Source organism: Mus pahari, chromosome 4 (assembly GCF_900095145.1).
Source record: "Mus pahari chromosome 4, PAHARI_EIJ_v1.1, whole genome shotgun sequence".
Lineage (NCBI taxonomy): Eukaryota > Metazoa > Chordata > Mammalia > Rodentia > Muridae > Mus > Mus pahari.
The window spans coordinates 111,789,442-111,810,715 of NC_034593.1; the positions used below are offsets into that span (position 1 = coordinate 111,789,442).

Here is a 21,274-nt window from a genome sequence, read left to right on the forward strand (position 1 = left end):
CACACTTGAAATAAAGTAAATCTTTTATTTAAAAGGCCAGTGAAGTCCTCTTTAAAAAAAAAATAAGACAGAGACCTTAACTACAAAATTGCCAGTGTTTTTGCTTGTGACTGCTTTGTTGTTAGAAAATGCAAAATATTTTCCAAACTCAAAAGCAGGGTTGGATGAATTTTGGCTCGCCCCTAATCAGTAACCTTGCTCTCCAGGGTAATTTCACTATGGAGGAGCCAGGGAAGTTCAGGGGAGATTCTACAGTAATAATCTGTGGCTACACACTTTCCTTCTAACCTCAGGAACATTAGTAAGACTTCCTTCTTGCTCTCTTCCACTCTGATGATGCTTTCTTTCCATCAGCTTTCTTTCGTGTTTCTCTTCTTTTCTTTCCTCTGATCCATACAACCCAGCCTTCTCTAGTCAGCCTCTGTAGGGCTGTCTTCATAAGTGCCAAGCTCACCCTGCTGTGGCACTTAAAATGACGGATATATAAACAACCTGAATATTCCTGATTAATATGAGGCAGTGAGTAAAATTCCAGGATGTTGGGAGGGTATATATGCACTTCTGTCTGTCTTCATACCGTGTTATAAGTTGCTTAGAAGTGGCTCTGGTACATGACCGTGTCCCAGTTCCTGCATCTTCTGTTGACTTACCCTGGTGCCTTGAAATGAGATCAGATGTTGAGGTGAAACATTGTGGAGTGTGCTTGCCTAAATCAGCAACAGCTTTCTGATACTGTTATACTTCTCCCCAGACTATGAGAAGAGACTTCTGATATGAAGGTGTATGGGGTATAAGATGTGGAATGCATCCTGTCAGGGTCCTGAGGGGAGCTTTTCTTGTCATTGAGGATTGGAGGATTCTGACAATACACACATACACATACACACACACATATACACATACACACATACATACATACATACACATATACATACATATATACACACATACATATATACACACACACTTTTTTTTTTTAATTAGGAAGGTAGATAGCTAAAGGGCTAGGAAGATTTCTGTCAGCGAAGTCCTTGCCTCACAAATATGAGGACTTCATTAATCTACAGAGCCTGTTTCAAAACTCTGGGCACAGTAGAGGGGTGAGATTGTGTCATCTCATGCTGGGGAGGTAGACACAGGAGGATCCCTGGGGCTCACCATTCTGCTAGCTGACTTTACCGGTGAGACAGTCTCAAAGGAAGTGGAAGTCCATGCTGATTTGATACCAGAAGTTCTCTGCTAGCCTGCCTGCATGCAGACACACACACACACACACACACACACACACACATACACACACACATACACACACACACACACANACACACACACACACACACACACACACACACACACACACACCTACAGGTCTACAAAGAGAGAGAAAGGTAAAAATAGGAAACAGTCATGGATCAAGTGTTTTCTCTTTCAGCTTATACTGCCAGATTCCATGAAGGTGCTGCCTGTGTACATGAACAGTTTGTTGAAAAACTGTGTACTACTCAGCCGACCAGAGATCTCCCTGGATGAGCGGGCTTACCAGCGGCAGCTGGTCATGACTATGGGCGTGGCTGACTCCCAGCTCTTCTTCTATCCACTGCTCCTGCCAATTGTAAGCATGGTCCCTGGAGATGTCTGGGAGGGAAGCGTGTGTTGGGAGTCAGGACTGTGCAGCCTGGGCTCGTAGCAGAAGCTCTCCAGCATGCTCATGTGCTCAGTGTGGAGCGGGGAGGTGTAAGGAGTCCTGTTTCACTGGCTTGTTCACATCACTTTCCCTTCTGCATTATTCTCAAGGTGGTAGTAATCAATTAAGTAGGCCCCTTTAGAAGTCTATAAACAAGTTGGTGCCAGAAGACTTCAATCAAATTCCACATCTTAGAAGACCACTCACTTCTACATATGCTGGGGAAATCTCGTGTGGGCGTGTGTGGTCTGTCTTCCTATAATGTGTAACTAAGAGTCACCGTGTGCAGTCCAGGGCTAACAGATGAACACATACTTGAGGGTACCCTTGCCATGCAAGAGTCCAGCTGCTTGTGTCCTCAGTGGCTACCATGGCAACACATTTCTCTCTGTTGAGGTGTTGTTAATGTCTTGAAAGCACTGCGCTCTGGCTGGTGGGATGTGTACAGCTCTTCCTGGATCATAGTGCTAACAGATAGTAGGCACTTGTAGTTGTTGCTGGAAATATTAAAAAGAATGGCAAGTTTGCATGCTACATCCAGCTCCTCTCTGCCCCTGTCTCTAAGCCTCTGTCTCTAAGTGAGCCCCCACAGCAACCGATTACGGTCTTCCCAGCTCCAGTTTGTCTCAGTACCGCCTGTACCTTCTCAGCCAAAAACCCCCTGTGGTCAGCGGTCCCACCTTCCACTAACCCAGTAAAACGAAACTCTAGAAGCTTATAATTAGTCAGGTTTATATATCAATAAATTCTCAATACACAGGATGCCCACACAATAAATTCAGGGCCAATTGATAATGGTACAAGCTGCCCACCTAGATTAGACAAGTTACTCCAACTATTCTATCCCTATATGATACTATATCTAACTGTGGCTATTTAAAACCACATGGAATCAGAATCATCCTGTTAGTCCTCCATCTGGCTTCCTTTTCCTTCTCCTGTGTCGCTCCTTGTCTCACAGCTCTTAGCTCTGCCTCCCTTTTCCCTGTCCAATCACAGGCCTCCTGCTGCACTAATAGTTAAATTAATTGGACAGGGAAAATCCTGCCACAAGTAGTGATGTGGCCAGTGATAAATTGTGTTAGAAACAAAGGATATTATTTCGACGGATGTGAGGGTAAGACATGGATTATTTCTAATGATCGGTTGCCGCATAAAATTGGATTGTCAACAGCCGGTGTGAGCCAATGGGTTAGGAACTGAGCCCAGCCTGTGAGAAGCACCTCCATGCCTGCGGTCCATCCCTCAAGCCAGTCCAGGGCATCACTGGCCCAGTGTTAGCCTTCTGTACCCCTTTCTGAGCTCTGTCCTCTTACATAGTGACAGCCATACAGGTCTCTTTGCAGATTCTCCGACGTCCTCGTCAGGCTCTTACCTCAGGATCTTCGCATACATGTTTCTGTGTGTCTGGAATGTTCTTTTCATTTCTCCAGGCTCAGCTCCTAACCTCTTCTCACCTCCTCAGGTGGCCTTACTCACGATTACCTTTGCCAGCAGCCTTCATAGCCCCGCTCCACGCTGACACTTATCCTAGTTACCGTTCGCTTCCTGCACAGCTCTTAACGGCACCCACAAGTACGCATGTCCTATTTTATGCAACAGGCCTTTCTCCTTCAAAAAGACCACGAGCTGCACAAGGCAGAGAGGTTCTTGTAGGTTTTAATTAACGATATACTTAATGGGGAAATGAGAAGAGAGGGGAACAGAGGAACGCGTTCTGAGTGTCTTGACTTTTCCCAAGCAGCACACGTTAGATGTGAAGAGCACAGCGCTGCCACCAGCCGTCCGCTGCTCCGAGTCCCGACTCTCTGAAGAAGGAATATTCCTGCTGGCTAATGGTCTGAACATGTTCTTATGGTTTGGAGTGGGTAGCCCACCAGAGCTGATTCAGGGAATATTTAACGTGCCATCGTTTGCACATATCAACACAGATATGGCAAGTATTCTTCAGTTTTTGTGATAACCTACAAATATAAATTCTTAGATTTTATGTGCATTTTATGATACAAAGGAGAAAAACTGTGTATTTATATAGCTCAATATGAGAATCGTACTTTGATGAATAAAAATGAGAAAGGGTAAAGTAATTTATTTAAGTGTTAACCTAAACATGACTTCACTAGAAACTGATAATACAGAGATGGAGAGATGGCTTGTAGTTAAGAATGTTTGCTGTCCTTGCAGAGGACCCGACACACACACACACACACACACACACACACACACACACACGCACACATACTCGCACACCCTGTTGGTCACCAGTGGCTGTTCTCTGCATGCAGTTTAAGCCTGCCATCCTGCTTCCTTTCCCTGACACAGCAGTGAGGTAGCTGTGACAGCAGTATGCTCCTGATGAGCTAGTGAAGCCAGGGGCAGGTTCTTGTAAATGGTAAAGTCAGGGGTCGAACCTGCATGTAGTTTTCAACTCGGGTTTCTTCATCCTTGCTGATGAACTGCCTGTTTGAGAACATTCAGAATCCTTCATAGATATTTTATTTCATACTAGGATTAATGAGGCACAAAATAAAAACCACACAAAACAGGTTGTGTCCCCAACCCCATCCTAAACCCCTCTCTTCTGTTAATCATGACAAAAGAATGTCATGTGTTGATAAAGAAATGAATACACATATCTGTTTTCAAAATATCTTAAGAAACTCGGCATTAATGTTAGAGCTAACATGGGCACAGACTTCCCTGTAAGCCCTCAGAGATCGTGGGTCTCTTGGCCACAAGGCAAGAATCCTGGGCCTGGGCTTGTATTAACACACCTCCTCACTAGTTTTCAAAAAAATGAAACTAAACTAAGACCCAAATAGGGTTACTTTGCTTTTTAGACTCATTTGGCACTCTGGGATATGTGTGTGAGATTTGTGTTATGCATAATATTATTTCTTGAATCAAATGATTCATGATGATGCCATGAAATATCCACAAGGGATGGAGCATCAGTGATAGTCTGCCTTCCTCAGAACTATGAGATACAGTGGCTGTAGTTTTCCCTAAGACTGGAGGCTTTACTGTATGGGATGCTTCCTCACCATGGCGACGAACTCACAGGCAGAGTGCTGACTGCATCTTGGTATCTTCTCACTGAGAAGGCAGCATAGCATCCCGTCTGTCTGACCTGAAGCACTCCCAATGCAGCTGTGCTGTTTACAAGCTAAACAGATGCCATGGACATGAAAAGGGCAGAAGCTCTTGGAGGAATCAGCCCTCGTGGTTTCTTTAATCGTGGAACACTGTAGCATTTGGTAAAGAAGGGAAAGGGACATTCTTTTAACTCCCAATATGTCATTGAGAGCTTAGTCACCTTCGTGAGAGATGGTCTAAAGAGACCCTCTTCCTAAAACACACTGCAGCCATGACCTGTGTCTCTGAAGGAGATAACTGGTTCATTGGTAGAACTGTGTGCTAATGAAAATGAGTGGTTTATAGTTTAGTTTCCAACTTTTTCAGTTTTCAGGTAAATGAACTGAGCCAATAAATAGTCTATGTGGCACATGAGGGATGCCTCTAACATTCTGGTGGTCTCGTATTGCTGCTTCTGGTCTAACTGTCTCAAGTTGTACTGAAATTGTGGTGCTCTTACATTTAGACATCACTGCCTGAGGTGGGAAGTCCGCACTCTCAACAACTCAGAATGATAATGAATAATATCCAGCATAAGAAGCCATACTCAATGAAGGTAAAATGAAAATCTCCCCTCATCCTTCAAGAGTTATTTCTTCAGAAACCTTTTAATGCATGTTCATAGTTGTTATATCTCATGATCTTTCATAGAAAACGTCCACCTCTGAGTATGTCTATACACTTCTTAAACACAAGCATAAACATCAACAGTTATGACCGTGGGTTTTCTTACTAAACACCAACTTCCAGATCCTGACGGCCTTCCTTGTAGCACGGAAGTAACTGCTGTCATCGATGTCCTTTGCAATGGCTTTCCTTTAGTGCCTCGTCCTAAGTAGTCATAGAAATACCCTTCAGAACATTTCCAAAGTGGTTTGTTTTATATCTGGAAGAGTTTGCAATTATAATTACCCTAAACCATTTTATTATTTTGTTTGAATAATGTCCTGAATCCAAAGTTAGACTTTGTTGCCAAGTCCGAGCTGCTCTGCACCCATCCCCTCTGTAAGCTGTGCTGGAGTCTGGGGTTTGGAGCTTCCAGGTGGGGACACTGTGTAGAACCCCTTACTCTAAGGTATGAGACACTTTAGATGCCTGCCTCTGCATGACCCAGGCTACTGTGAGGCCAGTTTTCTCTTGAAGTACAAACTGGATGCTAATCTCACCACTAACCTTCACCATAGAAGTAACTCCTGCATGCAGACATCAGCTCTCGGTAGAGCTGAGGTAGTGGAAATATACTAGCTTCACAGACTCTAGGCATCTGGGTAAACACTTGACATTCAAGAACTGTTCCCATCCAGTATGGGTTCAGGGCAAAGGCAGGGTCTGGGGCTGAAGAGAAGCTCAAGTACTCCACACATTCTGGGGTAGTGTTAGTCCTGAAATAGAGCTCCAGTCTCTGGAAATTCTTTTGCACAAGTTCTTGCCTTAGTCAATTTTCAATCTCTCTTTTTAAATTAAACTTTAAAATTGTGTGTGTGTGTGTGTGTAAACCTGAATTTGAAGCATGGGCGTTCTATGACCCATGGGCTCCTGGTCATGCCGCACATCTCTCCTACTGTATACATGATGTGGGTGCTAACTGCAGGCCTTCTTGTGTAGGCACTCCTTATGGTCTCACCTGTGAAGGATACCAGGGGCCCAGGGTCTTCTTCCTTATATAGGAAGCGGTGTTAGCATTTCCACATGGACTCATACACTATATGGAGAGATTCTGCATTTTCATATTATATCTTACATATCTGTTGTTTCTTGCATTTATGGCACATGCCAATTAGAGCTTTAAGCACACAGCCCTCCTCGGAGCTGTGGCTGCACGGAGGGCAGTGAGTCTGTTGCCATGAGCTTCTGATTTAGTCTCTCTCTCTCATATGTACTCCGTTTTATCTCTATCCCTATTCATATTCTGGCCACCACCGGCCTAGACTTGCGGCCACTCCATGTCTAGTTCCCGTCTTCTCACTAATGTACCCACTGCTACTTGTTGGCTCCCATTTCCTCTGCTGCACGCATATATATCCCATGTCCTGCAAAGGGCCAGACTCACGATTATGGTGATTGTCTCTAATCCCTCACCACCCTTTTAAATGTCTGTAATAAGTTACATGCCGACTGCCTCTGTATCGCTGCTATAGCACACTGTGTACCAGTCTGGAATGTTCTCTGACCTACCCTGTCCTTTGAGACTTAAGTGACAGTGATTGCCAGTGTGAATTTTTTTCCCATAGCGTTCTATTTATGATAAATTTTTCATGTTAATTTGCCACTTAAAATTGTCTCTGGGGTTTAAATGCCAGTGTCTCTCTCCTCTCCCAAGTAACAGGCATGATGCTGGAGAGATGGTACACACTGCCCTTTCAGAAGACTGAATTCTGTTCTCAGCACCCACGTCGGGTGACTTATAACTGCCTGTAACCCTGGCTCCAGGGATACACACACACACACACACACACACACACACACACATACACACCGATAGACAGACACACACACCTTTTAAAAGCCCACGGAAACAGACATGCTCACATCATCCAGGCCCCACCCTGCTGCATTTGGTGGGATTGAAGCACCAAGACTGCTGTACCTCACCCACAGTGTGTTCCTAACCAGCTGTTGTTGGTTCTCCTAGCTCATCATTGTTAAGCAGCGAGAGCAGCGGGAGATGGCTTTCAGACAGTTCCTGGTAGAAGATAAAGGGCTCTACGGAGGATCGTCATATGTGGATTTCCTCTGCTGTGTTCACAAGGAGATCTGTCAGCTGCTTAACTGAGCCCTTGGCTCTCCCTCTGAGGTCGCATTCCTGAGGAGACAGTCTCCGACTTGGTGCCTAATTTTCTGATGATAGTAGGCTAGTTTTAATTTCTTGATCACTTTCAGGACAGCTTGCCTGGACAGCACACAGACCTTCAGCTTGGGTGCTCAGGTGGCAAGCCCATGGAGGTGTGGTGGGTACTGTAAAGGGAAGAGTCCATTACTGGCTGTCCAGCTTCTAATTTCTAAAGCTGACAAAATTTGCATTTCATAAATACATAGTTTACGGAACCATTTGCAGCCTCAATTTTCTTTGTGCTTGTTATATAAATTATTTTTCAAACTGTATAGATTCATGATAAAATTAACTTGGTTCCTCTCTCTTTTACCGTGAGAGGAAAAGACTTCATTTTTATCTTATACCTAATTTTTTAAAACCCCGTGACGACATTAAACAGATTTTTTTTTTCCAACATAAGATCTGCACAGCAGACTTTTTAAAAGCCTGAAATCTGTCTGGTAGAACAATTTGTGTTCTCCTTTTTTCATAATTATATATTGTCTGTTTAAAATATTTTCCAGTTGTTTTGTCTATAAAACGGTATCTATATTCTTAATGGTTCTTTGTACAATTTTGATGGTTTCTACCTGTATATAATGGATCTTAACCAATATCAATAAATTACTTCATGTACTCTGGCTTACTGCGTTTTATGTCTTTTGAAAATTTAAACAGAAATAAGGATATCACGAAAAGCACATAGCAAAAAATCCCACTGGACAGCTGAGAACGAAGCTGGAGCTTTGTAAAAGGTTTAGTAGTATAGTGTCAGGCTGTCAGACACACTCCTTGAAAGGGGTGTTTACAAGCTCCTGAGTACAGACACCTCCAGCTGGGCTGTTCCTGCCTAGGGGGCTCTGCTCTTGGCTTCTGGTGTTAAGTTTCCTTCAGTACACAAAGTAATAAATAGTTTTCTCAAAAACTTTAAAAAAATTGTTGACTATGTCCTTGTAAAAAAAAAAGTAAATAGAAACTGATCATGTGGGACCATGATTAATGAATATATATGTAAACGGAGGAGAATCGCTTTGAATGGCAACTCTGCCATGGGTGCCTCCCTCAGCTTCATCACAGACAGGATATATGTTAATTGCTGCAGCACAGTGGAGTATGTAACACCTCCCCAGATCTTCAGGCTCACAGCTATTTCTATGCTTGTTCCTAGCAGCAGACTTAAAATTGTTAGCTTCCTTTTCATATGGAGCCGCCTTACAGCAGCTCAGCACAGCATCTGTAGGTTGGTGGGTGCCAGAAAATGTAGACTAGCAGATACATATACTGACCTAATAAAATGCACTTGTGCTAGCCGTCTGGTGGAACATTCAGATTAGATTGACTTGGAGTTTAACAAGAGCTGGAGGTCCAAAAAAATAAGTGATGGAGGCATCTGTGGAAAGCCGGTTATTTTAAAGGAGTTTGCCACTAAGAGAAATGGGGTGGAAGCAAATGTGGCCTCAGTGCAGGAGAAGCAAAGGGACGGAGGGACCATGCTGCAGCGCAGCATGGAGACTAGGCACAGGACCTGGAGCTAACATGGACTCGGAACTGCTTCTACCACGGCTATGACACTGGAGTAAGAATGGTTTCTGGAGTCCAGTTTCTTGAGTTCTTTGTATATACTGGATATTAGTCCTCTATCAGATTTAGGATTGGTAAAGATCCTTTCCCAATCTGCTGGTGGCCTTTTTGTCTTATTGACAGTGTCTTTTGCCTTACAGCTTTGCAATTTTATGAGGTCCCATTTGTCGATTCTCGATCTTACAGCACAAGCCATTGCTGTTCTGCTCAGGAATTTTCCCCTGTGCCCATATCTTCGAGGCTTTCCCCCACTTTCTCCTCTATAAGTTTCAGTGTCTCTGGTTTTATGTGGAATTCCTTGATCCACTTAGACTTGAGCTTTGTACAGGAGATTAGAATGGATCAATTCGCATTCTTCTATATGATTACCGCCGGTTGAGCCAGCACCATTTGTTGAAAATGCTGTCTTTTTTCCACTGGATGGTTTTAGCTCTTTTGTCAAAGATCAAGTGACCACAGGTGTGTGGGTTCATTTCTGGGTCTTCAATTCTATTCCACTGATCTGTCTGTCAGTGTACCAATACCATGCAGTTTTTTATCACAATTGCTCTGTGGTACAGCTTGAGGTCAGGCATGGTGATTCCCATAATCAGCCACCAAATGCAGACATTATTGCATATGCCAGAAAGATTTTGCTGACAGGCCCCTGATATAGCTGTCTTGTGTGAGGCTATGCCAGTGCCTGGCAAAATACAGAAGTGGATGATCACAGTCAGCTATTGGATGGAACACAGGGCCCCCAATGGAGTAGAGAAAGTACCCAAGGAGCTGAAGGGGTCTGCAACCCTATAGGTGGAACAACAACATGAACTAACCAGTACCCCCAGAGCTCGTGTCTCTAGCTGCATATGTAGCAGAAGATGGCCTAGTCGGCCATCACTGGGAGGAGAGGCCCCTTGGTCTTGCAAACTTTATATGCCCCAGTACAGGGGAATGCCAGGGCCAGGAAGCAGGAGTAGGTGGGTTGGGGAGCAGGGCAGGGGGAGGGTATAGGGGACTTTTGGGACAGCATTTGAAATGTAAATAAAATATCTAATAAAAAAATGGTTTCTGTATGTCAGTTCCCTGCTCATTTACCACCCCCCATCATCCTCTCTCTGACACTCAAATGTCCCTATATTCCTAATGCAACTATCTTTCCCATTTAGGCTCCCATTAAATAAATAGAGAGTTAAACTACTATTCTTTATCAATTTTGAAAAAGAGCAAACAAAAGTTGGCTCTCAGACCTCTGGAAGATGGTAATTCAGTGAAAATTATTTGGTCTGATGTACAGGGAAGGGACACTCCTTAGAGCTCTAAAGAAGCCATCACTGAACAAGTGAGAGTTCCTAACTTCTCTTTACAGGTCAAATCTGGCACATAGTTTTGTTTTCAGATAATTTATAATTACTGAAATTAAAAGCACCATCAACAGCAAATATTCTAACCACCTGTGATACCTAAAGGTTGTTTGTACTAGAAAGCACCAATTGGTTGGAGAGCCAAATTCATCAAGCATTTAAAGTGTAAGTCCTTTGAGCTAGAGCTGTATGTTCTGTGGCTGTCAAGCCCATAACTGACCAGTAGAACAGAACAGCCACTCAAATGCAACCCAAGGGAGTAGTGTCACCTTAGGTTGGCCTCTTTTCATTTGGTAACAATAGTAACTGCTTTAAGGAAAACAAACTCACTTCAAAGGTTTAAATTTTTATTAGAAAAGTTATAGCAAAATAAAAAAGGAGTTACCAAGAACAATAACGGCATTATCTCATCTGGCATATTCAAATCCATCAAACAGGGCTTAAGGTGTACAGAGGCAACAGCATGAAGCTTTCCACAGCCAAGAGATCTGCCCATCAGCCCTGTGGAGACTTCTGCACACTGTTCTAATCAAAGGCAACTGCAGTTCCTCTTCCAAGCGGTATCCTTAAGGGCTTTCTGTAATTGCTTTTTCTTAAATTTTCTTTAGTAACAACTTTAAAGATGTCTGTCATTTCCTCATCATCAAGCATTTATTTTCTCAGCCACTTAAACCAGCCCCCCCCCCCAGGAAATCTGTTTTTGCCTTTGCTAAGAAATATGAATTGTCTTAGGTCAGCCCAAGTTCAAGTTCACACCACAGCCTCCGACCTGGAGACACGCCTGCCTTGTCTTGCTTCTGAAGAAGCATGGTCATGAGTCATCTAAAGCCGCTAATTTACATTATGATAAGCTTTGGTTTTGTTTTGAAATCTCCCACGCTCTGCCTGCCTCTTCCATTACCTGCCCTGAGGACTCTAACCACCTCAGATTCAGATCTGGAAGAAAGTGATTTCATTTCGCCTCTCAGTTTTCAGTCCTAAAATGATACTTCATGTTATTTTTTTAGAATTTAAAAGTAAAGGGGAAAACTCTTCTCTTTTTAATGTTTCAACAAGAAAACATTAAAGGCCGAACACAGAGTGACCACCTCTCTAATTCTGTTCCACCAGGGTTCCCAGCCCCCTATTGCCGTGGCAGCCATGACAAGGGAATACAGCACCCACTCCTGCCATACTCCTCTGAGATGCCGAAGCCACTGTGCACCTATTTCCAAGAAGCCAAAGCCTTGACTGAAATCAGTCAAGTCAGTGTCCAAGTGTTGCATACACGTGACTCACCTACCCTGAGCAAAACTACAGTCTGTGACAACTGCAAGGACCTGGGGTGGGGGTGGGGTGGCTAAGATCTTTCTGGCAGCATGAGAAACTAAAGCAAAGTGCAAGCTGGGAGTGAGCTCTGATGCAAGTCTCCACTGTGGTAAAGATCAGAGGGGACATGCTAAGTATAAGAGCTACCGAGGTGTAAAGCCACCTCTGTGTGTGCCTCCACGACCCCCCCTAAAGCCACCTCTTTCTCCTCGGAAATTGGACCGATTTCTTTCACGACCACGGCCAGCAGATGTCCCCCCCCTCCCTCCACCTCTGGGAGCTCCACCCCCACGGTCAGACTTGGATTTGGGAGGAGGTGACTTCGGTCGAAGCCTCTCGATTTCCTCTGTACATCCAGTCAAGTATGAGTTGGGGGCACTGAAATACGATGCATACGTTTCTGCATTGTAGTTACTGTTTGTAAGCGTTGGTCCAACTGTGAGCCAGCCTGAAATAAAGGGGGGAAAACAGAAAATATTTTCCATCTCCTTTGTCTTTTGGTGGTCCTTTAGGGACTACTTCAAATGCTTAACACACTCTCAAAGATGGCTCAGTTACACACAAAGCCATCACCTCTGGTATAGAATATATATATGCATGGTCCTATTTTAAAAGGTTCATATGCATATACCTTGTTTCTCATTCTAGATTATAGCTTTTGCTACATATCAGCCTTATTGTTCCTCATCTATGTATTATGTTGTTAGAATACCATTTATAAAAGATATTTTAATACACAATGTTTGGGTTGGGTTAATAAAGTATATACATATATCCTACTTATGAAAATGGGACGACTGTTTTTCTCATTTGAGGAAAAAAAAAATGTGCTTTTTTTTCTTATATAAATATCCTCAGTTCTTAGGTCTAGGAATCCAAGCACAACCATGTTACCCTCTTCATGCCATCTTTCCATGGACAATGGATTTTCTCACAAGAAAATACACACACAGCTAAGGCTATGGAAAAAATGCATGCCACCATTAATAACTAAGCAAACAAAAGCACAATGAAGTATCATCTCTCCGCAGTCAGAATGGCTAGGATCAAAGGAAAAAGAACTAGTATGTGGAGAGCCTGAGGAAGGGGAGCTCCCATATGCTACTGATGGGAAGGTCGATTACAACACTGACTATGGAACACATTATGGAGGCTTCTCAAAGAACTAGAAAGAGGACTTCATATGATTCAGAGACCCTACTCCTGGGGTACATATCTAAAGGAACTAAAGCAGCCCTTAGTACTATTCACATAAGCAGGATATGGAAGTGACCTAGGTGTCCACTGATGGAGGAAGGGATAAACTGAATGTGATATATTCTGTTACTGACTGTAATGGGACTGGAGGGCTTTATGTTAACTGAAATAGGTCAGGTAAAGAACACACACCACAAAGTCTCATTTACAGGTAGAAACCAAACGTGCATATGAAAGATGCAGACTAGAGCATAGCTTACAAAAGGCCGCAGACCAGACAGTGAGGAGTCCAGAACACAGCAATGCACAGCGTAGCTAAGAGCACTAACTGAATACTTCAAACCAGCATAGATTTTAAATGTTCCCAACACAAAGAACTGAGGGGATATATTCAACAGTCACCCTGACCTTATACACACGCACAGAAACATCACAATGTACCCAAAAAATTCGGATAATTATGAGGTGCCAAAAACTAAGTGGGGCAGAGAGGACTTTCAGGCAAAAAAAGTTCTCAGTGTAATATTACAATGGTTGGCATACACTATAACCAACTTATCTAAATCCACAGACACCACCAATATCAATTCTAATATAGATTATGGACTTTGTATAGTTATGTGAGAAAAACTGATAATGGGGGGTAATGCATGAGTGGGGCAGAGAGTGCATGGGAACTTTTTGCCTTCTCAGTTTGCTAAGATAAAATTGCTCACACGTGAGGTAGAAAAAAGAGGAATCAAATACATAAGACTTTTCTTTTACACAGGCTATGTCCTATAACTTAAAATCCACATCTCAAGGAAGGATAAAACTGTCTTTTTTTCAAAACTGAGGTCTCACCTGGCCTGATAGTGCTATCTCTCCCAAAGAGATGAAGACGTCTTCTACCAAGGCAAAAATGCTCTATTATATGAAAAATTTCTACTGGTTTTTCAATATTGCCAATCTCAGGTTCTTCTGTGATAATTAAGTCAATGTCAACATTAGCATGAATGAAGTCCCCGTCTGTGCTTCGCTTCACGGTTCCTTTGATCCCCATGAGGCAATGCTCCTATAACAAAGCACACCAATGAACTCTCATTACCAACAATCATGATCTCACAGCATTTACTGATTCTAAACAGTTCTAAAACAATCTTTACTTCTATGGATTGTCGGAATATAGTTTGATGGTAAAACTATGACAGGAAATCCTAGATTTCTGGCTGTCGGACAACTGCCAAGAAAATGGGAAAAGCATTTTTCCCTTCTACAGTCTCTCAAATACTTTCAAAATCCTACTTCACTTCCAACACAGGTATGCAGGACTTCCCACACCATGTAATTTTGCACTTCCCTCCCACTGCAGTTCTGTTCCACATGGGTTCAGCTATGATGCAATCTACCCACTGGTACAGACCCCGATGGCTAAGTTATACCTTCAGGTCATGCACTTATCACCAAGAAGCTATAAATGTGGGGTTCCCATGGCCCTCCTGGGCTCACACAATTAGGAAAGGTGCTTACTTACTATAGCACGTTTATAAAAGGCTGACAGGAAGGACACATGCGGTGACTAAGCAGCAGGGTAAGGAGGATGGGACTCGAGGCTGCCTCCAGGCACACCTCTCTCTCAGCAATTCCAGCTACACCAACCTGGAGATTTCCTACATGCTGTCACATAAACCATCTAGTCCAAGGAAAACTTAGGAAGATAGATGCTCCCTCTAGTGGCTTCTAAAGTATAATATGAAAAAGCTCTTTCAGCTTACACTAGTGAGACAGAGTCCCATGCAAAAGAAGCCCTTAGGGGTTCTTGTACAGAAAGACAAGGTGAGATCGGACAAGCAAGACTCTAATGGCCAGCTACTGAGTTCTGCTGTCATTTCTTCCTCCTGAGCGTACAGAAGGGAAGCTTCTGAGAGTCAGGTGTATCAGAGCACACACCTAACTCGGAATTACGTCAGTTTACGATATGCAGAAACCCACTGTCTAGCACAGTGTGTACTGGTCCAGGGCTGGGAAGGGGGCACTTTTAAGGTATCTTGGGTATACTTCTGTAATGCTCACACTACTTTACAAGCATAAAAGCATTACTGCTGAAATAGATTTCATAGTATGTAGTAATATAGAAAAGTTTAAGAGAATAATAATAAAGAACACAAGATAAAGACAATACCTTTGTTCTCTGGAAAACTGCCTTTGGATCTAGAGTCTTTGTCTTTCCAGGATTGTTTTTATTGGTTTTAATCCAACAAATATCTTCACATCTTCTGTAACCCCACTTTCGCAGACACTAGAAATAATTTCAAAATTAAATCTTAAAAAAAAAAAAAACTTAAAATAAAACAGAACTAAGAAGTTTTCTAGAGCCAACCATTGGACTGAGCACAGGGTTACAGACAGAGGAGTTGGAGAAGGGACTTTTTGCAGTCCCATGGGGGGAAGAAACAGTGTCAACAGGCCAGAGCCCCTAGAGCTCCCGGGGACTGGACCACCAACCAGAGAGTACACATGAAGGGACCCATGGCTCTGGCTGCATATGTGGCAGAGGATGGCCTTGTTGTACATCAGGGGGAGGAAAGGCCCTTGGTCCTGTTGGGGTTCGATGCCCCAGTGTAGGGAATTCCAGGGTGGGAAGGTGGGTGAGTGGGTGAGCACCCTAACAGAGGCAGGGGTTGGGGGTATGGGACGGAGGGTTTCTGGAGAGGAGACATGGAAAGGGGATAACATTTGAAATGTAAATAAAGGAAATATCCAATAAAAGAAATAAAATAAACTAGAATAAAAGTTTATAGAGAGATACCAACAATTTCAGAGCAGACACAAAAAGAAATATAAGCATAATACAGATATTAAATATATCATTTAGATATTTGCATGTTACATTTCTTGTCACTGTGACTAAATATCATATACAATGTTATATTACCTCAATGTTATATGATTGTTGGCATTTTTAAACTAGTCAAAATGAAGGCAAAAGCACATTAATCTTTGTAGCCTATAAGGACATATTCTTTTCCTAATTAACTTAAGAATCCACCTGAAAAGTTTAAAAACAAAACACAAACACCAACTTACTACTCTCCCAAGGTCCAAGCCTTCCCCAGAACCGCACCAGAGAAATATAAATGACCGAGGTGCTGCAATCTCATCGATTTCTAACTTCATAATCTAGAAGGAAATCAAAATAATATAGCACCAAATGCATCCCATTTATCATAAATCCAAACAATATCTACTGAGACTCATTAGGATCTCTACAAATGCATTCTTCAGATATTCTAGGAAATAGCATAGAAGATAAAACTCTATGCCTGAAATTACCTCGATATGCTGTTTTGTTATTCTATATACAATCAATACACACACATGTACAAAAAGACATACACATATACTTGTTTTCTTATGTGTTCATAAAAAAGTACATTTACAGAATGATGGAATTTACTACAGAGCTAATAAAAGCAGAGTTAATCAGAGGTTACTACTGACAAAATGAAATGTCATATGCCTACAGCCACAGACAGTTTGGGGTGCCTGAGGGAGGAGGATCACTTTTGTTCAGGTATCTGCAGGACTCTTCTCTGACATGTGAGTATTCCCAAGTCTCTTGCCTTCCCGAGGTTCACACTTACTGCCCTCTAGGCCAACCCTCATGCCAATCAGAAGATCTCACTAACCTCATTAAAACCTTCAAAACCTTAATGGCTGTCTAACAGAAGACTAGGCTCCTAAGAAACCATGGTGAAGTGTACTCAATAACCCCACTTTCTGTGTACTCTCTGGGAGGTAAATAAGCCATTACAGTGTGTAGCGTTTCACCGTACATCATCCCAGGTCCAGCACTTTTCATTCGCAGTGATGCCGGTCTCTCTATAGTATTCTTCCAGAGGAGGCTCCAGAAGAATCACATCAAATTTGGGTGTCAATTCCCTGATGTCAAAGGCTTCTATGTCTGCCTGTAAGTACCTAATAAAAGGGGGGAGGGATTTTGAAATATCTCTGGTGATAATAAAAGAAATTCCTTACCCAATATTATTTGATAATTATTGCTAAACATTATTTTCAAGATAAGCATGATCTAATTACTAATTAGCTTTTTCTAGTAGGTCTTTTGTTTACTGCAGACTTTATATCACTAATGTCTTTCTCAAGACACGGAGATATTTACAATGAAGGAAAAAAAAAATGTATATCCAGAATAAATTCTTCACTTACATTTACACTGAAAATGTACACTCATGCGATCTCTAACCTATTTTAATTTTTATATTATATATTATTATGAAAAGAATATCATTATTTTATTAGAAAAATGACATCTCAAACTTTATATGACCCAGCACAAGGGAAGGCCTGGGCCAAGTAGTGGGAGTGGGTGGGTAGGAGAGCAGGGGTGAGGGGGTATAGGGAACTTTCGGGATAGCATTTGAAATGTAAATAAAGAAAATAATAATAAAAAAGTAAAAATAAAACTAAAAAAAAAAAGACATCTAAGTTTCCAATTCCTCCTTTAGGAATACAGAATTTCTAAATATGGACATGATTTTGTTTTATTAGCTTGTTCATTAATAAAAAATATTTATATTAACAGTGTTTTCACACTACCTAATGAAAATTACTACTAGTCTTTGATGAAGTTATTTTAACACAGTATAGAAGTTTTAAGTTCAAGAACACTTTTCAATAAAACATTTATTATTACTGGGGGTGGTGTACAGGCCACAATATGCATGTGGTGGAGAGAGCAACTTTGTGCAGTGAGCTCTCTCCTTCCACCTCTATATAGGTTGTGGGTTTTGAACTCAGATCATCAGGCATGCAGCACTGGACAAGAAGCGTGCTTACTCACAGCTGTCTATCTTACTAGAACCAATCCAAGATACTTTTTTCTTTTGTTTTTAAGGCTTAAGGGCTTTTAATGCTTAGACTGAAAAGTCACAGGCTATAATGAAGTCATCGTCATCTCTGAAGGCAAGGATTTTCCTGTCATCCAGCTCACAGGGAGAGCACCAGACTTGCCCCCAACAAGCTCTACTGAGTAGAGAGGGCCTGCCCATGAAGTACAGTGATTCCCAACGCTGAAGAAAAATGCAAGACATGTATAGCAAAGCACCACGAGACAGGTGTTTGCAGTGCAGTTTCAAGTGTTCCCAGTCCCAGGCATTTGCAAGGCTGTTTCAAGAACCCCCAGCCCCAGGAGAGGGCATCTCTACTTTACAGACTGAGTCAATTCACAAGCCTCCTAAACTACCTAGAAAGTTCAAGGAGAAGCTACTATAGACTTAGCACCAGTTCCAAAATAATGTATTTTACTAGAAATAAGAAAGAATAAAGTAATAGAGTGAACAGACTGATACTACAAGTCAGAGTTGGAAAGAAAAGGCATTGAACTACTTACATAGGAGGAGTATTTGACTTAGCTATTAACTCATCCTTTAGTCTGATGAGTTCCCTAAGTTTAGGGTATTCTTCAAATCTGTCAGCTAAACCTAAGGAGGAAAAAAATAGTTAATTCTCAATTTTAGTTCAACTGAGGTTGACACTAATGAATACAAAAGTCAGGAGTCCTCCTTTGCTGACACTTTAAATTAGAATTAGTAGTTCACTTTTACTTGCTTTCCATACATAAGAAACACTGATAAGAAAATAAATGATATAAACACCTTATTTTAAAAACTAAAAGTGTGGGGGAGGGGAGATGGATTAGCTGTAAGAGCACTGCTGCTCTTCCAAAGGACCCAGGTTTGGTTCTCAGCCCTCACATTGGATGGCTCATGACTTCCTGTGATTCCAGGTCCAGAGGATCTGACACCCTCTTCTGACCTCTGAGGGCACATGCGCTCATGTGAACACACTCAGGCATGTACACCGAATTAAAAATAATAAATATACTTTGAAAAGCTCAAAGCCTTTAACAGGAAGAGTAAAAGTAGAAACAAATCATAAGGCTCCCTCAAGCAGTGATTTAGATCACATTTAAAATAAAAACATTTGAAGGCTGCATTGCTGTCAGGTTTGAATACAACAGTCAATCCCTTATCATCTACAAGACAGAAGGAAGAACCTGCAGCCTTCTGAAATCTATCTTCCCTGATGACCTGATGAATAGATCTGTGGCATACTGTTTGGTACAAGGGAATTTACAATCAGCCTTGTTCCTTGTTTCTTGGCATTAAGATCATGGAAAAAAAAAAAACCTTTTATCAGGCTATCATAAAAAATATTCAGTAAGGGTTTTTTTTGTTTTGTGTTTTTTAATTTTTGCTGCCAGAACATAAGGCATTATAGTTCTTAGTTAATTCAAATCTCCATTTAACTCACAATACATCAATCAATACAACCTTTTCTCAATTTACAATAATTTTATATCAGGAAAACAGGTATCTTAAGAAATGAGTTTATATTCAAATATAAGTATCTAATATATTCTAACTTTTTAATGCTATCTCTAAATTCTACTTATAAAAACATTAAAATCAGAGCCTGGTGTGGTGGTTTATTTGTGTAATCTCAGCCACTGAACAGGCTGAAACAAAAGGATCTAAGTTGGAGGCTTGCCTGGGCCCATAGCAAGTTCACAGTCAGTCCAGGCAACATACATAGACCCTATCGCAAATGATAAAATAAAATAGGGCTTGACACTTGCTTAGCATATACAAGGCCCTGTGTTCATGCCCTAGTACTAAGAAAAACAATACAGTAAAAATCACATTTAAATTAATTCTTTGGGAGTGAAAATGCTTATAGCTGACAACATTTAATTATACCACATTTAAATTTTTGTGCTACAATGACACTATTAAGAATCTAAAAAGATAATTAGCAGAATGAGAGGTAATATTTATAAATCGTGTGTGTGTGTGTGTGTGTGTATACAAAAAACACAAACAGCTTTTTAAATTCAATAGGAAAAAGACAAAAAAGATACAATATAAGCAAACTATTTGGTTATTCTTAAAAGATATTTAAGTGGGCCAATATGTCTATAGGATGCTAAGCTTATCATTACTTGCCAAGAGAATATAAATAAAAACCTCAATAGAATGTAGGCCTGGTGGCAGAGACTTGAAATCATTGGTCCTGACAGGCTAAGGTGAAAGGATGTTCACTTCGGGAGAAAGTTTAGGCCAACTTGAGCTATACAATAAGACTATCTTAAAAAGCCAAAACCAAACCAAATCAAACCAAGACAAAAACAACCAACCACAAACAGATCCTGTGTACCCACCACCCACTCGGGACTCAGGACTTGGGAGCACCAAGCTGGACCTGAGCTGGACGCTTCCTCCCTAGGGAGTGGTCTCACAGTAGTCATAGGTGCTTTCCAAGCTGCCTGCCGAGGGAGAGGAGCAAAGGAGGGCAGGGCTACCCAGCCTTAAAGCCCCTGAAGCACAATGACTGGCTGACAACTCCCCAGAGGTACAGTAAGGGCACTGACACTCTGGGGATAACCAACAGCCATCTAATTGGACTTAAGGCCCTCTTGCTAGGAGGGAATTCTTGCTTGCCTAGGACTGTAAACCTAGTCAACTACTGTGACCAGCAGACACAGACCTGAAAACCCACTACTGTCATTTTCCTAAACTAATATAATTACTAGCTATATTCTAAACTATCCTATACTCATAGATAAGAGTGGCTTTCACCCCCACATCAAAGAAACTTTTTTAAACAAATGGAGACTAAGACAGAGATCTATAACTGGTCAAATGGCAGAGAAGAGGGGACTAAGGGGTGCCCAATTCCAACGGATATATCTACAATACAACTATTATATCTAAGGCTCCGGAAAAATCATGGAGAGCCAGAGAAAGGGTCAGCACACCTGAACAGGCTTCTGTTCACCTATGGCTCACCTATGGTTCACCTATTGTTAGGCACACTAGGGAAAAGCGCACCTGTGAAATCTCAGCAATATGGCTGCCTGAACAAGACCAGCATAATGACATACAGGCTGATATGGACGTGGGAGATTCTACTCGGTGCCCGTGCCTGAGACAGGGAGAATTAGTTTCCTCTAGAAGTGAGCTATCACTATCGTGCTTAGCTCTGGTCACAAGCACTTAAAAGCAACACTAAATGACTACACATGCATATACATATAACAATGACTGTACTGGCTAGTTTTGCGTCAACTTGACACAGGCTGGAGTTATCACAGAGAAAGGAGCTTCAGTTGGGGAAATGCCTCCATGAGATCCAGCTGTAAGGCATTTTCTCAAT

The 21,274-nt window shown here is 41.8% G+C and overlaps 2 protein-coding genes across 3 annotated transcripts in view; one reads left to right on the forward strand and one right to left on the reverse strand.

Moving 5' to 3' along the window:
• Sec24d (SEC24 homolog D, COPII coat complex component) overlaps window positions 1–8,273 on the forward strand; it is a 95,462-nt gene extending 87,189 nt beyond the window's left edge. The window contains exons 20-23 of one of the 2 annotated variants that reach the window (XM_029537347.1): window positions 1,433–1,612; window positions 3,426–3,620; window positions 5,286–5,375; window positions 7,452–8,273. In XM_029537347.1, coding sequence (XP_029393207.1) covers window positions 1,433–1,612; window positions 3,426–3,620; window positions 5,286–5,375; window positions 7,452–7,592 — 606 coding nt within the window. In that variant the 3' untranslated portion in view covers window positions 7,593–8,273. The remainder of the gene's footprint in view (window positions 1–1,432; window positions 1,613–3,425; window positions 3,621–5,285; window positions 5,376–7,451) is intronic. The other variant, XM_021195252.2, reaches the window with a different exon arrangement.
• A 2,612-nt stretch (window positions 8,274–10,885) lies between these two features.
• Window positions 10,886–21,274, reverse strand: part of Mettl14 (methyltransferase like 14) — a 19,694-nt gene continuing 9,305 nt past the window's right edge. Inside the window, exons 6-11 of the mRNA XM_021195254.1 lie at window positions 18,450–18,540; window positions 16,876–17,017; window positions 16,127–16,219; window positions 15,222–15,338; window positions 13,904–14,114; window positions 10,886–12,311 (exon numbers count right to left, since the gene is read on the reverse strand). Coding sequence (XP_021050913.1) covers window positions 12,007–12,311; window positions 13,904–14,114; window positions 15,222–15,338; window positions 16,127–16,219; window positions 16,876–17,017; window positions 18,450–18,540 — 959 coding nt within the window. The 3' untranslated portion in view covers window positions 10,886–12,006. The remainder of the gene's footprint in view (window positions 12,312–13,903; window positions 14,115–15,221; window positions 15,339–16,126; window positions 16,220–16,875; window positions 17,018–18,449; window positions 18,541–21,274) is intronic.